The sequence below is a fragment of the Atta cephalotes genome (genome assembly GCF_000143395.1).
Source record: "Atta cephalotes unplaced genomic scaffold scaffold00044, whole genome shotgun sequence".
NCBI lineage: Eukaryota > Metazoa > Arthropoda > Insecta > Hymenoptera > Formicidae > Atta > Atta cephalotes.
Window position 1 is genome coordinate 146,648 of NW_012130108.1, and position 21,787 is coordinate 168,434.

Genomic DNA, 21,787 nt, shown 5'->3' on the forward strand with positions numbered 1-21,787 from the left:
GTATAAGAAAATTAATAAGGAAATATAACATCACTCCGAATTGGATGCCTAAAATGGGCTAAAACAGATTAGTGATAATGTTTAAAAAAATTCTGAATATCCAGAGATAATTATCCAGCAAATTTATTACGCGACAGAATATTATCTTCGACATAATTAATTAAAAGCACTATAAAAATAACATATTATGAGACATTTTAGTACACTTATTATATTTAAATATTTGTAGTTAATTAAATTTTTTTAATATAGGAACAGAAAAATAAAATAAAATTAGGTAAATACTGATATTTTTAGAAAAATTTTTATTTCTTTATAACATATTCTCACAGATTGCGTGATCGAACAAAAAGCAGCATTATATTTAAGTATAATATGTATTTATGTATAATAAAAAATAAATTAAAATGGTGAAAAATGGTGGACAAAAATTGTTCAAATGTTAAATATATTTCATTTCCCCTTCTTTCTTTTTCCCCGATATTTTTTAATAAGTCTGCATTTATTTCTACCCAGAAGAATTGAATTTTATATAAACAAGTGCAAAAAAGCAATATATACTTAAGGATTGTTTTAATTTGATTGTCATGAAAAAATGATCGAAAATATTTTACAATTATATAGCATAGCTAGTAAGTTATTTAATAATAAATGTCTATAAACATGTGCTAATGATTGCTAATTGTATCTAATTTTATAACGCGCGAATTTTATCTTATAAATCTCTTTTATAATATAATTTATATTTATATTTATTTAAATTAAATGCTTCTAAATTATAACTTGATTTATAAGCACAGTGTTACGTAGCCTACATGCTTTCGTTCGCATAAAAATTTTCATTTTAATTGACTTCAAAATATGCTATTGAAATCTTGTATGATGTATGGGACCTGTTAGTCTGTCTAATTTTTTGTAAGACATAAATATTTATTTTTAATATATAACACATATAAATACAAATAAGAAAAAATATTATCTTCTCTTTTAAAGAACCATCAAATTAAAATCATACATTGAATTTTGAAGAATGATACTAAACACGCAATGTTACTCTCTAAATTCTTTGGAGTGTAATCTTATTCTAAAGAATGAAAACTGAGCCAGTCTTAAAAAAGAATCTTTAAACGTGAGATTCTTTGGAGATTAAAAATTTAAGATTCAAAGTTAAAGAATGGATTTCCGCAAAGTAAAGAAAGAAATTCGCGCTGAATAAGATTGAACAAAATTAAATGATAGCACGAACGTGATCTTCGTTTAGCTAGTTGATTTTTCCGCTCAGTATCACCGCGATATCCGAAGTGCGTTTCCGTATTCAAGGACGTTGTCCAAGGCGTTCCATCTCGCTGCAACGGATAATGCAACGTTTCAGGATAACCAGCGGCCGCTGTTTATTTCTAACCGAGCCGGTGCAGGATACAAGTCGTCGTAGTAATCGCTTTCCTTCTCCTCCTCCATTTTAGCCTTCTGACTCTTCTACCTCCGCCGCTTCTACCATTTCTCGCGATGTCGTTACGCCCCTTATCGTCTCGTCCGCCTCTTTTCCGCGAACCTTCGATCCGATCTTTTTCTGTATAAGATAGAAACGGCCACAATGACCGCGACAGAAAATCTCGCGATTCTTCATCACATACGGGGAAAAAACGACGAAATCACGCTCGTTGAGAATCTAACAATTAATTCTATTCCTGATTAGTGTCCACAGGAAGGAAATTAATTACGGCGATAACAATCTTTTTTTTATTATTTTTTTTTACCGATTTAAAAATAATTCAGAGGCATATATTCTCACAAATATGTTCTGTTTGAAGTTGGATAAAGAAAGATTTTTCAAATTGAGTTGCTTCAACTCTTTTAAGATAAGGAATTAGAAGGCAGAAAATATGTCAAATCTTCATTAATTTCAATAAATACAATAAATCCGAGAATACTAACTCTTAGATGAGTTACTTATACTTTAAGTTTGGAAACATTTTTTTAAATCACATTTTTTTTGAGATTACTTATTTAAATAGCCTTAATAATGTGCTTCTTAACAATATTCTTTAGAGCTAATAACAGTTGGATCTAAAGAATTATTACTTAAAAAACATATTATGAATATTTGAAAATATTTTAAATAATCTAAAAATTATCTAATTAATAATCTAAATAATCTTAAATAATCTAAAAACGTAAATAAAAAAAATGTATTCAAACTTTGATTTGGAGCATGTGTCAAATTTTTCTCCTGTTTACTGATAAAATTGTTTCAAACATGCACTGAAATTATATATGATTTTCATACTTGAAATGTTAGAATATATGCTATATTACTTGTACAATTAAAAATGAATATATATATGCATAACTTTTTGAAGCCTGATGTTAATAAAATCACTCACAAAAATTATAATTAAGCAAAGTTAAGAAAAATGTTTCTTTCATGTAATATACGATAGATCGGTCAATAAGTAATTTTATTTTGACAATCAAGATGATAAAAATTAAGATTGCTTATTGATTCAACCACATATTATATATTAAATATTTTAAAATTATTTTTGAACAAAATCATTTTGAACTTTTTAAGTTTTATTATTGTAATTTCTATAATATATAAATTTGTAAATTATAATTATGTACAAATTTTAACATGCATATTCAACGTTAAAAAAAAATAGACGCACTTTGTAATTAAAGCTACTTTAATGCTAGATATCTCATTGATTTATCAATTCTCCTAACTTTGAAAAATTCGTGGTTTATGAAAACATGGATGTCCAACACGCAAATAAAATAATTAATTAATTGTGTAAACCAGAATCGCGCTTTCATAAACGAGTCCTCTCCTTGGTACTTATCCGTGTATGTCCGCCCAATCCCTGTACTATGTATTCGTTGCCTACGTACGAGCACACAGTGCATGACAGCGGAGAAACAATAATAAGTCATACTTGTGGTTTACGCGAAGCCGCGTAAGGTATGCGAGAAGGTATCGTAATTGCCTTCTGTCAGCAGATAGATTTACGTTATCGTTTGAAGATATGCGTCTCTTCCAATGTCAGCTCGCTAATCAAGTGATCACCATATAGTTCATCATGCATAATTCCTTAAGCAGTAGTATTTTTAATCCGTTTATCATTTTTGATGATAACTATAATTTATTTGATTAATCATTTGCTTTTAAATGCGTTTGATTCTTTTTTTATATAATTATATGAACGTGAGAATTTAGAGATATAAAATTACCGGAAAAAAAAAATTAACAATATAAATATAATTTATAAAATATAATTACAATAAAAATATAATTTTAAAATTATGGAACGTATTATTCTAAGTCTCTCTTTCTTTATTCTATCATTATTGTTTACAATACAGAGTGAAAAAATGATTGAAATGACCATAATTTAACTATAATTTCGTGTCATTTTCGCCAATTAAATATTTTTTTGATGAAACTATAAAAATAATTATTATTACTGACATTATAACAGTTATATAACTATATATATAGAGCTTTTAATTATAATTACTTACTTTACCGTACAACTATATTATCACAAATCGATATCACAAATATCAAATTCTTTTCTCTCAGTGTGTTTAATTCCATAAAAATATAGTACACGGTTTAACGATTTTTGCATTATTTAATAAATTACAATAATTATATACAATCAATATATATATAGGCAGTTGAGTTAATAATTTTGTTTTAGTTTCATTATCATTTTTTGAGTTTACGTGAAAGTGCAAAAAATGTGATACATAACTAGGAGAAAGTTTGTCAAAGATAAAATTTATTCTCTCATGCGTCTCAAAACCGATCGGACCAGACATAATTTGCATAACGGAGTAACATAAAAGTATGTACGAAAGAACGATATGGTGAAAAGAATCCCCGTACGATGGAAATCGTACGCGATTAGATACAGTTTTCGTGTTACGTCGCTCCACGTGATGGACGTTGCTGTTTATTTCGATATCGAGATTACCTCGAATTTCCATGAGAGAGAAAATAACGCCACAACGTTATTGTCCCCGTAACGGCTATTTCCATTTACAGTCGCTTTTCTCGGATAAACACAGTAGTCGTCTCGGTGCATTCTGGAAAATTTTCTCCCACGATAAACTCGGACAAATAATACAATCCTTACATAATTGGATTTCAAAGCAAATAAATTCGAAAGACCGTAGATTTCGTCGTATATTTATAGAATAAAACAATTTTTAAATTTATAAAACTCGATTGTTTCAATTATTTAAGAAGTATTTCAGAATAATTTTGTTAACATTTTATAATCTCTTTTGAAATTCCACATATTTTTAGAACATTTTCGCATTGGAGATAAATACAAATTATTAGGTCAGGTCACGATAAGTAATTATCCGCTCCTGAATCAAAGAGATTAAATAGATCGTAAAAGACGCAAAAGAAGTTTATGTTTCATTAGGTAGGCGGTAAATGGATTAATAAATATTTATATGAGAGCGTCATGAATAAATAATACGCTCACCTAAGTACGAAAAGTGTGAGCGCCGCATGACGGAAAACACTAACAAAGGAGTATAATTATGGTGCATACGTGCAATTTTAATGATGTCATTGGAATGCGTCATCTCTACAAAGAATCGCATTATAACGTTGTTATTCTAGTTAAGATTCTGTCCTATTATCATATCCATATCATATTTTGCGATAATAATGTATTAATTCTTATTTCTTACAACTTATGTTACAAACGTTGAAAATTTTGAAGCTAAGAATTTAATTAAAGCAGTTAAATACATCTGTATTGCCAATTAATTTCATATATCAGAAGTCGCAACTATATATAAAAAGAACGCTTTTATTAAAGAAACGGTTTTAAAAATTTAAAAAGTTTAAAAATTTAAAAGCTGGATATAGATCTGAAAATAATTTTGTTAAATCATCAAAATAATTATGCCCAGTAAATAAGAAACATTTTAGAACATTTTAGCAACGTTGCAACGTCCAGGTTTTATACTAGCTATGCAGCTTACGTCATTTTGTGTGTGATGGCTCTTAAGTTGCAAAAAGTTTTGACATTATAGTAAACTTGGGCGTCCTACATAATTATTTAGATGGTCCAAAATTATTTTCAGATCTGTATCAAGCTAAATTTTTAGATTCAGCATGTATGTAGGCTTCTATGTAGGCTTCGGAAATATTTACTTTACTGAATTTATATCTCAATAAGCCAATTTTTATTTCTCTAATATATCTTTTAGTTAAACAAATCCGCATCGCGAAACGGTACAGCCGTTTGGATGAAAGCAACAGATTCCCATGAATAATTCATCAGACTGTTTACCGATGGTTGCGTGGGCAACTTCTCTTCCTTCTTGTCTTTTTGCAACAGCTTTCGTATGGAGTGGCAAATCCCTTTCGTCGTGAGATGCGTTACGCAAACGTGTGTCCGGAAAAATTGTGTTCGACGTGTTCGCCATTCTGACGCCGGTGAACGACGAAAATATCTAATTCGCAAATCTATCATTTACGATTTATTAACAAAGATTTATTTAAAAGGTTTATGAAAGCGTCTTGATGCGGACCTCTTTCCATTTTAATATCTTTCTACGATTTTAAAAGCAGCGAAACTTTGTTGTCCAAACAACGGTTTTACCGTTGCGAGGAAAATTTGTGCAATTGCTGCAAAAAATTGTTGCATAAATTTTATTTTTACGTTTATCATATAAAAATTAATTGATAGAATTCACACGTGCACGTCTTATGTCGCGTGATATGTTTTCTCCATTTGCAGCTATATGGCTTTCATTATTATAATCGTTCGTTATCGCGTCTTTAGAAAATTGGATCATCTTGAGTAACACCGCATCGATAGAAAGTCAGCGTAAGGATGCACGAAATGTTAGTAGTAGTAACGAGTAAATATGTAGAGGAAGTTCAGGCAAAGCGAATGCCCTGAGCAAAGCGAATATTTTTTATTTTTGCTTATCTATCTGAGATAATGCTATGAGTCTCTAAGTCTATTGAAGGAATGACCGACCGGTGACGCGCCATAAAAATGCGAAGCAACATATATAGAAATAAAAGAAATTGTATGTTTTCTTGCGATTTTCGCTAAGGTACGTAGTTTAATCATTAGCAGTTATTGTTTCTTAATTAGTGTGAATAATTTTTTACAAAAATTCTCTGTCTTTAAATGTATATTCAAGGTTAAAATTTTTCACTTGTTGCTTAAACTTATTTTAACCTTTCCAAATTAACGCCAAGTAGATTCTTTGAGTAAAGTAAATAAGGGCAAAGCTCATCCTCTTTACTCGATATGTGATTGCACTGAAAATACTGGGTAAGACGAAGGGACTCTTTCGAGTGAACGAAAGTTACATGATTGTTTACATCTCATTTTTATTTTTTTTTCACAACGTAATATGATGTATGTTCTGAAAAATACTGGATCCATTGCAGTCAGTACACCAATGGGCTCATGAAGACTGCTCTACATATAGAGAATTTGGCAATTACTTTTGTGATGACTGTCAACACTGATTTCGATTTTTTTAATTCCATCCTCATTTTGCTCGAATGACACATCCATTTTGCCCAGAATCGGGCTTCTCTTTTTTTACGTTCGACTAAAAAGATTTAATTTTTTATTTAAATGTTCAAGTTTTTAATGAAATTTAATTTCATTTTATTTCAAAATTGATTCCATTAATAGAATTATAAAAATAAAAAAGATTTTTGATCTTAATTTTAACTATGTCATTTTTCTTCCTAAACCTTAATATATCTGCTTTGCCCGAATTTCCCCTATTATTTTCGGTTAAATCTCTTTCTGTAGGACTATCTTACATCTTTCTTATCGCTTTTATCATTTTTCGTATTATCAATAAGAGATCTATCTATCATAAAAGTTGCAAGAAACGCGAACCTCCTGGGTATAGCCGAAGTATATAAGAGGATGATATTATAATTGAGATAATATTTAGGATGTACGTGAAAGATTAACCGAAACCGATAGATAAGATATATTAATACTTTCCATAAGATCGATCCATTTGATGGACATTGCGTGACGATTAACTGGAGTGCTTATATAATTTCGCATCCGGGAAAGTTGTCCCTGAAGAGGAACGATTTAGAATACCCAGGAGAAGAACAAAAAAACGGAGAAAATTTCTGAAGAAATGTAATTAATTTTCACGGTGCATGATGAAGTTGATGTCTCATAAGACTGTAATCGTTAACAGAAGACATATATTGTTTTAACCCTTCGGTACTACTCTAGATATGACATACTTGATTACTCTAGTAGCAGTTTATTAATTGTTGATATATTAGATACATTGAAGATATATTTGACCGATATTGAATGACAATATTGTGCTAGTAAATTGTGCTATACTAGGATATAACTTTATATGTTATAACTTTATTTATCAATAAAAACACATTTGCTTGTTACCATTATAGTGATGTTTAATATTTCAAAAAATTTTGTTATAATATATTTATTTTTATTTATTTATAAATATATTTATTTATATTTATATTTATTTTTTTATGTGATATTTTTACACAATACTAGTTTTATTTCTATGACAAAACGTATAGTGTGGCACCAAATGATTAAGTATAATTAATCAAACAATAAGTTACTATAAAGAACTTTCAATATTAAAATAATAATAATGTAATAATAAAAATAAAGGCTAATAGATGTTTTTATTAGCATTTATTTATGTTATTACATTATTATTTTACATGTAATTAAAAAGTTGTTAAGCTTGCATTAATCCGCACGAAATTGCCTTGTTTCTTTTCATTAAGATAGGGATCGATATTGTAACAATTCGCTGCACGCGGATACCTGATTCGTCATAAGGAACGGCTCTCCGAAGTCCGCCCTGTCCTCTAATAGGGTGAAAATGTTGTTGCTGATCCAGAGGTGGCGGCTGGGTATTTTGCAACTGTAGATGCTGCTGGGAAGATGGATAGTGGGTGGAAGCATTTGTCGCGGCGGAAGCGCTTCCTGGTAGTTGCTGATATTGGCTGCCCTGATACTGACGAGGATGATGAGGGTGAGAATGCGAGTACGGCGTACACCAGGTGTAACACTGCTGCCAAGAAGCAGCCGGGTCCGAACCCGCCATTCCCTCGCCATCCTCGTTCCCCATTCGCGTCCAGCCGCAGGAATCCATTTTGGATTCAACAGTAGCTTTTTTCTTCTTGGAAAGGCCGTATAATATATTGAATCTGAATAGTTTCTCACACAATCACTCGCTATTCAGAGTAAAATCGACGTCATATCTGAGTTCGACTTGTGTTCAGTAATTTGCTATTTCGTCAAATTCTACCAAACTGATATCCGTCAATTTCGATGCTCATTATTCACTTTCCGAAATAATGGAATACTTTTTTTTATTACTTAAGTAAAATACACCTTTAATTATTATTTATTTGTCCAGTATTCATTTGGTTCAGTTTTGCATTGATGTTGAAAAAATTAACAGTTTTCAGTGAGTTTGCATTGCGAAATAATTCATTGATGATTTAACAACGATTTGCTTTTGTCGTTTCGACTGCAATTTTTGTCACGATGCATTTATAATCTTCTAAGTTTCACCGGTCGCAAATCATACGTATTTTGTTCAATTTTCACATTTGCATGTTGCCACTGAATTATCTACGAATTCTGCAGATGTACATAAAAATTAATAAATTGAAAAAGATATAATAGTCACATAAATAAACATATTCTCCGTAATATTTCATCCAACTTCGCGAACAATAGCAGAGTTTAAAAATATATAATAGATTAAATATATTTCTTTTTCTAAATTTTTTGTTCATTTAATGAAATACATAAAAAAGCAAAATTAGGAAGCAAAATAGGAGAGCAAAATTTTATATTTGCATAGTTTTTCTCATTTTAATTCATAGCATTAACTTATTTAGAATTCATAACATTAGTATCTTTTTATTACTTTTTTATTTTGTAAAAAATTAATTTCTTATTTTCGTAAAAAAATTTAAAAAGAAAAAAATAATATCAAAAATAGTCACATCATAACAGATAACATAATCAATAGGAAAATATTATAAATCTTTGCTTTTTTAAATTATATGTATGTATCTATGTTTATATTATATAAATAATATAACAATGTCAAATTAAAAAAAATAATTACCGTATTTGAAATATAAAAAGCAAAAGTGTGAACGTATTTTATGGCATGTTAATCTATTTTTCTGAAATATTATGTGATAGTAGTCAAAAGGTCACATAGTGATGAAAATAAAGCGAGATAAAATATATATATCAATAAAATATACATATCTTTGATTTCTTTTACGACAATGAAGACAGAATTTACAGAAATTGAGTATCAAGGACACTGTATCATTGAGAAATTACACGAGTTTTGCATTAAAATTTCGCATACATTTCACATTATGTAAAAAAAAAGACACTCTAAATATTTCTTCAAGATGAAAAAAATCTTATTTGCTTCAAAATTTTTATGCTATTGCGCGATTGAGACGGAGAATCGGATGTATTACAGATGAATGCAGCGTAAAGTGAGTAAAAATCATGATGGCGAGGGAACAAGTGTTACGTTCCGCCGTGACTGTCGATTGTCTCCGCGAAAAGATCGAGAAGCTTCCGCTGCGATTTATCTCAGTGATCCGCACAACCGCGGATTAAACTCGTCGCGTTGCTGCACGAATCCGGCCAGCTTCTTCGAAGTATCTAAATCTATCGATTGTCACTTTCGTGTCAAGGCCCGAAATCGATCGGCGAGATTGCGATCGCGACTTTGACGAATTACAGATAGATGCACCATAATGTCTACAGGTGCGTCTCTTGGTCGGCAAATTTTACATGCGTGAATGCATCCGTTTCGTCTATGAGGAGAGACTCGCGGGCGCGTCGTCGCGAGGATCGTCTATGCAATTTCATACACACGCAACCCAAAGAGACTCGGCGATGACTGAGACGAGCGAAAGCTTCTCCTCCACCTCAAAACGGAAGAGGGTTGAAGGCACGAGGCGCGTCGGGGGATATGCCCGGATCCACGTGCATCGGCGGGCACGTTTTCCAGTCACGTGTTCGCCCACAACCCCATTCGAGTATTTCTGGAAAGAGCACTCCAGTGTTAATTCCGAGCCGACAAATGATACAGGTGAATCAAACGGTTAAGTGTACCAGGAATAAAGGCTCATTTCCCCTTTTAATAATACAAATAACACTGGTCATATCATAATCATCCAGCAAGATTATAATCGCGTTAGACGCGATTATCGATCGACGATATCTTTCTAATCGTCAAATACCTTCTTATTTCTTTAGAAATGATATCTATAAGTGGAAATTAGACCGACAAGAATGAATCAAATAAGAGAAAAAAAATCCTATTTTTAGTCGAAGCAGATTTTGATACTTAATAATATTCATATAAACTTACAAATACATTCTTCAGATATTTTAAAGATAGCCTGAATCATGAGTATCTTCTCAGAAAGGATTTCTAATAAAAAGCAGAAAATGTTTTTGACGTATTTAATCTTATTGAAACCTTATATGCAGCATAAAAATGAAATGATATTAAAATTAGATCAATAATTCTTATTTTCCTTCCCAGACTTAAAGATTAAAGATTAACTTATTGTCTTGAGACAAAAGTAATACATATAAATTTAAGTCTATATAAATTCTTATATTAAAATAAATCTTTATCCAATGTTGTAACGCACGATGCTGGAGTTTGACATGAAACCAATGTCGGAGATCATTTTATTTCAGATATAAGAACTTTTATTTAAGAATAAAATATTCCTCTGTTAACAATAAATATAATTATTCCTATATCGATTTTATTTTATTTTATTTATATATAAATTTTATCGAATAATAATAGCATTGAATTAAAAAATCTTTTTTTATGGTGTATAAAGTACTCTTAATTTAATGAAAAAAAGCCAGAGAAAGATTAAGACAAAACTAAAATTGTTAAAAATAAATATTATTTTTCAATAAAACTTCTTCATTTATTTTTTTAGAAAAATACAGAACGTTTACGTAAATTTGTAAAGATGCTTTATAATTGTGCCCAAGACTGTTTGTAGTGAGATTAGACTTGGAATTACTAAATTTGCAGAAAAATCCGCGAAAAATAACCATCGCACGATCCTGCCACGGTCGTTGATAATCGATGCGCGAATGCGACGAAAATAGATGATCATCGAATCACTTTATATGTATACGGAAAACTATTCGCATACTTCCATTTATGTAAAATTGGTGCAACGTAGTTGTTGCGTAACGTAAGTATACATGTCGGTGTATCGATAATCCGCGCATGAGATTACTTCGATGCTGACAGTTTATCGCCGGACACGTTGAGTTGTCGCAGGTCAGGTCATTTCAGGTCAACGTACTCATACATTCGTTCGTGCATACGTCGTCTCCGGAATTTCTCCCGCTTCCGTAACGTCGCCTTATTCTTTTCACCTGACACTGCATTTGCATCATGCCAGCGTTGACCGTTCATAGATAAGCATCGTGCATTCAGTAGTCAGTGATAAACATCGAGTAGAATACAGTGCCCGTAAATTCGTACGCATTGATTTCCAATGAGATTTGTCATTAATTCGAAATCTTCAACACAGATAGATTATGAGCTATGAACAATTAATATGCAGTATTTTTCTCAATTAATTTACTCCTGCATAAAATTATAATTTGAAGATTAATTATTAAAAATATTTAACCTCAAAAATGGAGAAAAAGATCACATAAAATTTTCAATAAAATCAATCAAATCGGAAATCCATAATTTATTTTTCACAATTCAGATTTATATTTCATTATTTATTATTTATTATTTATTCTAGGTTCATAATTTATCATCTTTCAATAAATATAGCTGGATGATCTTCATTCAGCTTGTTCGAAGATTCTGTATAAATATAATGTTTTAGCCCCATGCATTGCAGTCCCATCGAATTTAGCGTTTAAATAGAAGTACGGGTGTTTATTACTTAGCTGTCTGAACCGTTAGGTTAACGAGCATTCTTCTCATCACCCATAACCGACTCGATCCATCAACTGCAGCAATGCTGGGCTACCTATGAACGTCGTGCGCACATCCCTTTGTATTTTCCGGTCGAGTGACGATCGTATCCCGGTAGATGCTTAGACCCGGAGATCAGTATAGGCCAACTCTGACTCTATCGTGCGTGGTGCCGCATTTGTTTCTTCTCCGATCGATGATTGAGGCAGATGGATTGGATGGGTCATCGTCTGCTATGCGACAGATAAAAGCCTCCCTCGCTCCTCCCGAACGGGACGATTAAAATATAAATTGATCTGATTCTCCATGGCCCGTCCATCTCCGCCACGCATGAGGTAGTTCTTTTGATGCTTCTATCGTTGTCGCTATATCGCGACTCGCAGAACAATTCGCCTTTGCGACAAGTTGCATCGCATCTTGTCGCGCATTGAAATTAGAAGATTAATTAGAGAGGGACTATTTGGTTCTTAAATCTTACACAGATAAATTATTAGAATACATGATTGTGTTCGCGAAAAGAAATTTCTCTTAGAAAAACGATCAAAAAGTTCACCGTCAAATTAATTCTCTAGACTGACAAAAAAGTATTTGGTATTTGTGATTATAATTGCATAGTAAAGTAATTATAATCCATTTTTATAATTATTACTACTGTAATATTAGCAATATATATAATATATATAATTATATTTATAGTTTCATATATTAAAAAGCTTATATGGTTGTCCTCAAAAATAAAATTATTCTTTTTAATATTTAGAATTATATAGATACCATTGCCATTGTTATACTAAAATTATAGCAGTAATATAATAGTTACAAAAATAAGCCTTTTAATTGTACTGTAATTATTTTATTATTAGAAATAATAATCAGAAATACCAACGTTTTTTTTTAAATGTAAAGGTATATGATTCGCATTAGAGAGTGATTCTCGCACTCGGCTGATGACAAAGATCGATATTAACAGTAGTAAGGAATCATGCAAAAAGCTTTTTGCCTAATATCTATTATAAGATTGTCACGCTTTGTTTCGCATTGTAATAATTACGTAACCGTTTCTAAATTGCGACCAGGCACTAAAGAAAGCAAACCACTTCTCTTACCCCTTTCACGCGTTTGCTTCGCGATCTCCATTTAACGATCCCTATTCTAGCTATGCCACCCGCGAAGCCACCCTCGGCAGAAATTCTCGTCGCGATAGCTACCTGCTCACGTGTTGCGCCACGTGAATCGCGCTGCATCTAATAAAAGCGCACGTGGGCACCCATTTCCGATGTCGATCCACCGTGTCGCATCCCGAGTACCTCCCAGAGTTATTAGAGGTCACGTTCCATTTATATCGCGTTTCCAATTTTCAAAAGCCAGGATAGACCTTATGTTCCTAAGAAGAAAAAACAAGAATCCGTGTCGCGAAAGGATCTCGTCGCGAAATTACGAGCGCGTAAAAGTCTGAACGGTAATCTCGATGTGGACGCGCTTAGAAATATCCGCGTCCGGCTCGACAGTATCGAAGGTCGCGTTGCATCGCAAGCGTAACGTAGTAATTACCTTTTTAATCAACACGTGGAAGCTATTTCTCACGATTAATGCGAACGCGGCAAAAATATTACACCAAGACAGGATCGGTCCATTTTAATTTATCGGATAATCTGACGGAAAGAAAAAAAGAGACAATCATTTATTGGAAAAAGAGGTTATATTAATTGAAATTCTGATTGAAAATGGACAAATATAATTATCATAATTATTTTAGTTGAGGTGACAACCAGATTGATATGATCTATGATCATAATTTTCTGGTTCATTAATTTCCAAACAGCGAGAAATTTTTCTCGCTGTAACAACAAAAAAAAATTATGTGAAAAATAATTATCAAAATTAAGTTTAATTACTACATATTAATTATGCGAGAAATAATTACCAAAATTAGATTTAACTACTAGAGATTAATTATCAAGATTAGATATTTTATTCGTTGACACGATTTGTGTTACGTTTTAAGTTTATTGAATTCTTTTACCTCGAATTGTCTACTCAGTTCACACTTCACGATTAATCTCTATCTGACATGCGATTAAAAAAAAAAAAGGAAATTCTTGTTCGCACGCAGGACAATATAGAGATGCGTGAACAAAGCTCGCCGCGATTCGAGCGTGAAAAACAGATTTCTAGTTCCGCGAAGCGTTAAAGGCTGGGAGACTGACGAGATCTTATGTATACGTCGTACCAAACGAATCGTGAAGCTGCGCGCGCCTTTCGCTTCCGGTTCACCGATCTCTCCACATTCGTTAAGCCACCTTCTCGGTCCTCGGCCGAGCCGGCCCGACATTTATGCGGCCGAGGCACTTTCGCTCGGCCGCGTCGAGCTGGTTCGCCTCGATATTATGGATTCATCCTTACAACAATAATAACTTCGTAAGAGGCGCGCGATGATTACGCTCTGAATCCTCCGCACTCGCCTTGCTGACTTTTTTAAGCTCGCGGGAGGGAAAGATTTATCCAAGATTTTATGAATTTCTGAAAAGAGAGAAAGTATCCGTTGAGCAATTTATCCGTTACGATGTTCGCAAATAATACTTTTATCGATATTGCCATTTTTACTTATAACTCTTCATTACTCGTGTTCTGCAAAACATTCCAGCCTTTTGTCATTCGCTAAATGTATAAATGCTATTTATACACATTATTATATTCAGCGTAAATTTTAATTAGGTATGTTACAATAAGAAATATAAAGAGGGACACATGACAAAAGATTCAGATATCTAAGGAAAGAAAATCTAGATGAAGTGAGGAGAGAGGATAAAGTTAGAGCAACGGTGAAATTAAAGTGGAGGAAGCAAATAAACACTGGTTGATAGAGAGCCATTGGAAGTGTATTATTCTGAGAAGGGATTACGTGTATAGAGCATTATGTAAGAGAATTTTAGGAAGTAAGGGATTGATTTGTAGAATTAAGAGAAGATATATAAAGAAAGAATTATAAAGAGGATGTGGGAGAAAGATTTAGGTAGAACAAAAGGCAAAATTAGGGAAATTATGAAAGGATAGAGATAATGAATTAAGAAAGAGAAAAGAGAGGAGGAAAAAAGAAAATGAGCGGGAAGAAAATATTTAACATAAAGAATAGGAAAGGAAAGAGATAGGAATGTAAAAGAGATGAGAAGACGGACGTGTGTATAGCGGTAAAAATAGGTAAATGGAAGTGCAATAGAGAAAAGTATTGTACATAAGGCTGTGATAGTTTGAATACCAAATGCGTGGAAGGAATAAATACAAAGAAAGTTTAGGTATAGCTTAGTGCAGTATGTGTAGACAAAAGATTGGATGAATGTGTGAAGTAGTAAAATTTTGTAAACTAAGTCCCCTTCTTAGTTTATGTATGCTGAAGTGTAAATCAATTCTATTCTATAAATACTTTCTAAAAATGTTACAATGTATGTAAGAATCACTTAATAATCTTTGTACTTGTAAAAGTAATGAAAATTAATTTTGGACACAAACGATATTGTGTATAGTAAAGAATATTATCGCGTATACTAATTAGGATTAATTATAAATTATCGAAAAGAACAATATAAAAATTGACGTTGGGATGTTAGAAATACACAAGTAATTACGTTAAAAAAAAACCATGCAAATAATGTGGAATTAATATTGCTCCTGAGTCTTCCAGTGTTCATTAATTTTCACAAAGTGCAATAGAGAATCATCATTTAGTGATTAAAAAGACATCTAATTGCTCTAAGGATATAATCTTTTTTTTTTCTTATTTTGGAGCTTTTGTTCCATGATTACAATTTCATCACAAAATTGCGGAAGTGACGGTACGATTATGGTAAAGGTTTTTGCCTGTCCACGGATGGCACATCGTCATTCGTGATCTCCGCTCCGAAACGGTGTTTACAAAGTGCACGGCAATCAGAAATTCATGGCTTCCTTCTTTTCATTCATAGGCAGCGCAATCATTTTCCCTCGCGAAGCTGATTATTCAGTAAGTTCTCCTTGACCGTCCCGATTGTTCTCCGTGCACATTCTCGCGTGCTGCAAGGTCGAAAATGCTAACAATGGGCACACGTTAACGGCGTGCACTTATACACGTGCGTCGTGAAATAATAAAAATATTTCCTACTTGGTAAATTAATTCTCTGTCACTCTTGTCAGTTTGGAGAATCTATATGTATTTTGCGCGAATAGCACAGTTTACGAGCGTGTGATGATTATTATCTTTGAAGCGTACTTGAAGCACATAGAATTTATTTTCTAATCATTGTATCAATCATATATATATATATATGATACAGGTATTGCATTTAACACTTTTACTGCTTAAAATTTTAAACGAATTTAATCCTGCTGGTCTGTTCGAATTTATTACGAAGCACAAGTCGTTCGACACAACGTTCATCTTTGCTTATTTACTGAATATAAAAAAAACATAATGATAATAGAATGATGTGTCAATTTAGGTTGCTAAATGGAAAGCACTCATATCGTTTGGTTCAACATAATTAAAAGCTCTAAAAAAATTTAAAAAATTTTTTTTAGAAAAAAGATTTTACATTAACAGACGAAGTCATCAAATAGCAGAGAAAAGATTTTAAGTAAAATATTAATAAGAAAATGGATTACATTTTAGGTCAAATAAAGTTAAACAATTCAACATATATAGTTAAATAAATTATAAAAGCGCAATTATAAGCAGCACAAATATTTTGCTGGAGCTAGTTTCCATCGCTATTGAGCACATAACATTGATACACCGGCAGTAATCATCATTTGCACGGGAATGTGCGTGTGTGTCGCGTGTGACAAACGCGCAGTACATAACACACCGATGGACTACAATTGTTTATGTGTGCGATTCGTATGTCCGGTGCCCTTGCATGCGCAGGTGAATGCTTGAAGAACGCATATATATCGTCTCTCTGGCAATTTATAGATAATTTCCTGTCATTTTTCTTATGCACTTTGACGTATGTTAAAGAAGACTGTTGTCATGATCTATCGTTTTATACATTTGTTACTTTTTTCAGTTTTATTTAATTTCGAATTTCATTTAATTTTATGTAAGTTTTTAATTACTGTCAATAGCATTTGAATATTATTATCTGGACAAGAGTAGAATAAAAAAAAGAGTAATAGATTAAAAAAAAAAGAGTAGCGATCAGATTCGGGCATTGACGATTTCTATGTTATCATTGCAAGCATAGTATCAATGACGGACTTTTGGTGAAAACAATTCTCTCAAACCGGTACTAGATGCCAGCAGAGTCTATATGCGATCTGTGCTGCACTCTGCAGGAACTTACTCTAACATAATTTACCGAAAGATCTTTCGTCTTTTATTTCGAAATGAATTTAATTTTTATACATCAGCTCACGAGACTTGTGAAAAAAAACATATATAGAATTTATAGGATTTATACATATACAAAATAACTATTTTCCTCACGCTTTTTTTCGTATGAAAATTCTTGAAACAATTTGTAGTAAGCTTTCATAATTTACAAACAAAAATCTTGAGATACAATTGAGATAAAAAATTATGAAATATATAAGAAAATGCTTTTTTAGAATTATGTAAAATATATCCGGAAAAAAATATTTTATATATAATTATATAAATTATATAAATTATATATAATTATATAAAATTATATATAATTTTATATATTTGTTTATAATTATATATAAAATATTTTTTCCCGAGTATATTTTTTAAATAGAAATATATTTTTTTCTCATAGACTAATATGTTTCAAGATTATTAAATTAGAGATTTTTAAATACTAAATTACATTGAGAGAAAAAGAAATGATTAAAAAATATATATTGTTTTCATAAAGCTAAGAAAGAAAATCGTTTTTAAATTTTATAATTTACTAAAAATAAAAAGAACACATGGTAATTTTGAGACACTAAATAAATAATCACATACATATCAATAAAAATGCGCTTGAAATGATGTATATTTCTTTTTTTTTAGTCAAATGGCACATAATGATTTTGATTGTATTTGCAATATCTAATAAAGCATGTTATATCTGGCAGCCCTCATAATTGCAACACTATCGATAAGATGATAAGTCGCACCGATCGCGTGATAAGGCATACTTACCTTTCATTATTGTACTTTAATACTTATAACTTTATAACGTGTAATAGGAAAATCGGCTAGTAACTTAAATATGTGCGCTTCCAACTGTATGTAGAATATGCCTATGAAATTCTCTATGATAAAAAATAAATTTTGATGCCGCTTAAAATGCAAAATATATTATATATTTCTAAAATAAGACGTTGTTTATCATATCAATTATATATCGCGTAAAAATATAATTATATTGATAACCAATATCGATGTTTTATATTGAAAGATAATATTGCAGCCAATAATTCAATCGCCTTGATCAGAAAATTCAAATAGCCGGAAGAGGACTATATTTACAAAGGTATAAGAAAAGAATTCTGAGCTGTCACGGCACCAAACATTTGACATGCTACTCTGGTACCATTTTACGCTGTTTTATTTCTGTTCGCGATAGAAAAAGAGAGAGAAATGAAGAAAATGAAGAAACGCGAATGCTTGCTATAAATAGACATTTTAGTTTATAATATATTTTCCTTCCTGTGATAATAATGATTTTATGTTATTGAAATTCATTCTAAATATGATTTAATTAAGTGACAGATTAAATCGTTATAATATCTGTTTTATCTGGAATTTTAAGAATCTAAAAATTCAGAAGAGAGTATAATAATTATTTAAAGAATCACATAAAAATAATTTTATTTGTAAGAGTAATTTATTTATTCAAATGCACAATATATATAATTTATTTCAATATTTTTCTCTCTGATGTTAGTTTAGTAGACAACGTAAATATTGGCAACGTAAATATTGATTTAAGTGTGCCGATTGTTAATGAACTCGAAATTTTAGTCATTAAACATACTCGATTCGTCCGTAGTTTGTATTCGCGAAGAGTTTCATCGCTGTATTTTGATTGTAAGTCCGATTACGAGTCTACGTCAGATAGGTAGGAACGAAGTTCAAGGGAAACCGGTAAAGAGCATATGACAAATGTGAAATTCTAAATTCATAATTTCTTTCCTGCGAGGATATCTTTGTTATGAAGTCCATAATAATATTTCAGAGTTTTTACGTAATTAGTATCCTATAACGTATAATAAAGTAATGAATCATTTATGTATTGTGTTTTTATATCTAGTTATAAATAGCGATATTTCGATTTAAAAAAAATTGAAAAAACAATGACACTGCGATCAGCATCACGAGAATGACGATCATTCCCCTTGGATACCATTTTTGTTGAAATCAATGAAAATTTAATGTGCCGAATTAGAATTATGAGTAAAAAAAATGCAGGAAATTTAAAATAATTTAAAATTGTTAAATATACATTTTATAATGCCGTTTATCTAATGGATTACGATACGTATTCTCGAAAAGGAAATATAATTAAATATATTTCTACCACGCAACGCAGGTAGATATTCCTACATCTAGGCAGATTCTTAAACGTCATTAAATTCTTTATAAATATTCTTTTAACAAAATTTAATATTTATGCAAATAATAACATCTTCTTTCACATCAGTTTTGCATGCGTAATAAGTATCAATAATAAATTGATCGAGATGACGCAATTATATACACAAAATATGCTAAAAAATATTTGCTAAAATTGGTAGACATGCCCGTCAAGCGAACTCCAAAGATCGAGGCCCTGGTTGTAAACGCTATACGTAGGTTGCAAGATGTGCAAGGTTCGACATCACGGGAAATTAGTAACTATATTTCCCAGGAGTACAATGTTCCTAGCGAGGAGATCAAGCGGCAGGTCCAATTCGCTTTACGACGCGGATTATCCTATAGGATTCTTAAGCGTTCAAAGGAGTACGAATTTTAACTTCAAGTTCCCATTAATTATCTATAATTAAGTGATTCCAACAATTTTCTTTTATCTCGGCACTTAATTTAAAACTCGTTACGCCAGATTACAAAATTTGCATTGACATTACTTTTCTGTATATTAAAAGTTAGACAAGTTTAACACTAAACTTTTTATCACCGAAGTTATCTTGGAAATTAAGTACTACGTTCTGACTTCTCGAGAATTATGAGAAATTACGAGAGAGGCATCAAGTGTATATAACATCAAGCGTAATATTAATTGGACATATTTACGATGTTATATTTTCTACAGTACAAAAACTCGCTTATCAATGCCAATGATAAAGCCGCTGGGTCAAAAATAAAGCGCAATAGATTATGTCACGATTACGAGGGCGATACGTGACCCACTTTATAAAAAAAATATTTTGATTGTATTACGTACACAATATTCACTCGATCAAGTAACCGTGCGGTGTCACATCCTACGTTGATGTAACGTTGATGAAGACACTTAATTTCATTCACTTAAAGTCATTAAGGAGACTTTAAGTCTGACCTCTGAATACTATAAGTAATTAAGCATATCTGTTTAAAAAGAGAATTCTGCTGCTTATAGACTATTCGATACTCGTTTTGCTCAATATATATATCTATATGTATACCTATTTGTCTTTTATGACAAAAGTTCTAGGATGTCAAATGCGAAGGTGACTGTAATAATTTATGATAATTTACTAAATAGTGATAGATTACTAAATTAAAACATTCTGATGTTCTTCTTAGAGGATATTATTCGTGCGATCACGACTACTTCAGACAGTTCTCGTTAGAGAATGGCACGGGTGACGGAGTGATGGAACCTTGTCCAGCACAACCATGGCGATTCGGCGTGAGAAAAAGGAAAAGAGAGAAGGCGAGGAGAAGGAGGTATTACAGGGAGAGGAAGGAGAGGGAAAGGAGAGAGATGGCGAGGAAAAAGAGGCAGAGGAGAAAGAGAAGCGGAAGAAGAAGAGGAAGAAGTCGCCGCCGCAGACTACGCAGATCACGCACCAGATCTAGGAGAGCCAGAAGACGTACTCCTCGAAGACGTCGAAGGAGGAGAACGCGAAGCAGAAGAAGTAGAAGAAGAGTAAGAGTTAGAACACGTGCTAATCCTAGCGAGATGCAAATGGAGGTGACGTCTCCGGAATCGCCAAGAAACGACACCGACAGAAAAGAGGATCCTCACAAAAACAAATCTTCTGCATCCATACATTCAATCGAACAACTTTCACAAAACTCTTCTCAAAATTCTCAGACGTTAAATACGTCCGGTACTTAGAAATCAATAAAAAAATAATAATTTTTTTTTCAAGAAGTAGAAATAATAACCGCATTCAGCAGAACATTTATTTTACAACTGTTTTCTTAGGAAAAAATATACTAAATCTTAATACTTATTTTTTTTAACAGAACTAACTAAATATTTACTTGCAATAAATAAATATTTACTCAATAAAAAAATGATAATTTACTCACGAATTAATGATTCAAGAAGAAATATAATATTTGCATTTAGTAAATATTTAATTAGCTATTGAAATAAATATTTATTAAAATTTAGCATTAGCATTTTTTAATGTAGAATTATTCCTCCATTTCTAAAATTATAATCCAATCGGCACGAAGGAAACTTCCAACAGTTGTAAAATGTTAAGCATTCTGCTGAACGCAGCCAATGTGTGCATAGATCACAAGTGAGGAAATTACTCACTAATTTTTTCGATACAAAATATCTCTAGACATCAAAGTTTAATTTACAGAAATATA

At 31.6% G+C, this 21,787-nt stretch overlaps 2 protein-coding genes across 3 annotated transcripts in view; one reads left to right on the top strand and one right to left on the bottom strand.

The window, feature by feature from the left end:
• LOC105622354 (thyrotroph embryonic factor) overlaps nt 1–21,787 on the bottom strand; it is an 87,301-nt gene that overhangs the window by 52,287 nt on the left and 13,227 nt on the right. Inside the window, exon 1 of one of the 2 annotated variants that reach the window (XM_012203773.1) lies at nt 7,845–8,175. The exons of the other annotated variant lie outside the window; for it this stretch is intronic. Within the exon in view, the coding sequence (XP_012059163.1) occupies nt 7,845–8,175 (331 nt within the window). Of the gene's footprint in view, nt 1–7,844; nt 8,176–21,787 lie in introns of those variants that run through there. 2 annotated transcript variants of the gene reach the window in all.
• Nucleotides 19,776–21,299, top strand: LOC105622431 (luc7-like protein 3). The gene is made up of 2 exons (XM_012203850.1): nt 19,776–19,978; nt 20,762–21,299. Exons 1-2 carry the CDS (start codon nt 19,776–19,778, stop codon nt 21,297–21,299), a joined length of 741 nt encoding a protein of 246 aa, XP_012059240.1.

Coding starts and splice junctions, on each gene's coding strand:
- LOC105622431 (XM_012203850.1), top strand. CDS start 19,776: ATGCCCGTCAAGCGAACTCCAAAGATCGAGGCCCTGGTTGTAAACGCT. Junction 19,979..20,761: donor ATTCTTAAGCGTTCAAAGGA/GTACGAATTTTA, acceptor TGTTCTTCTTAG/AGGATATTATTCGTGCGATC.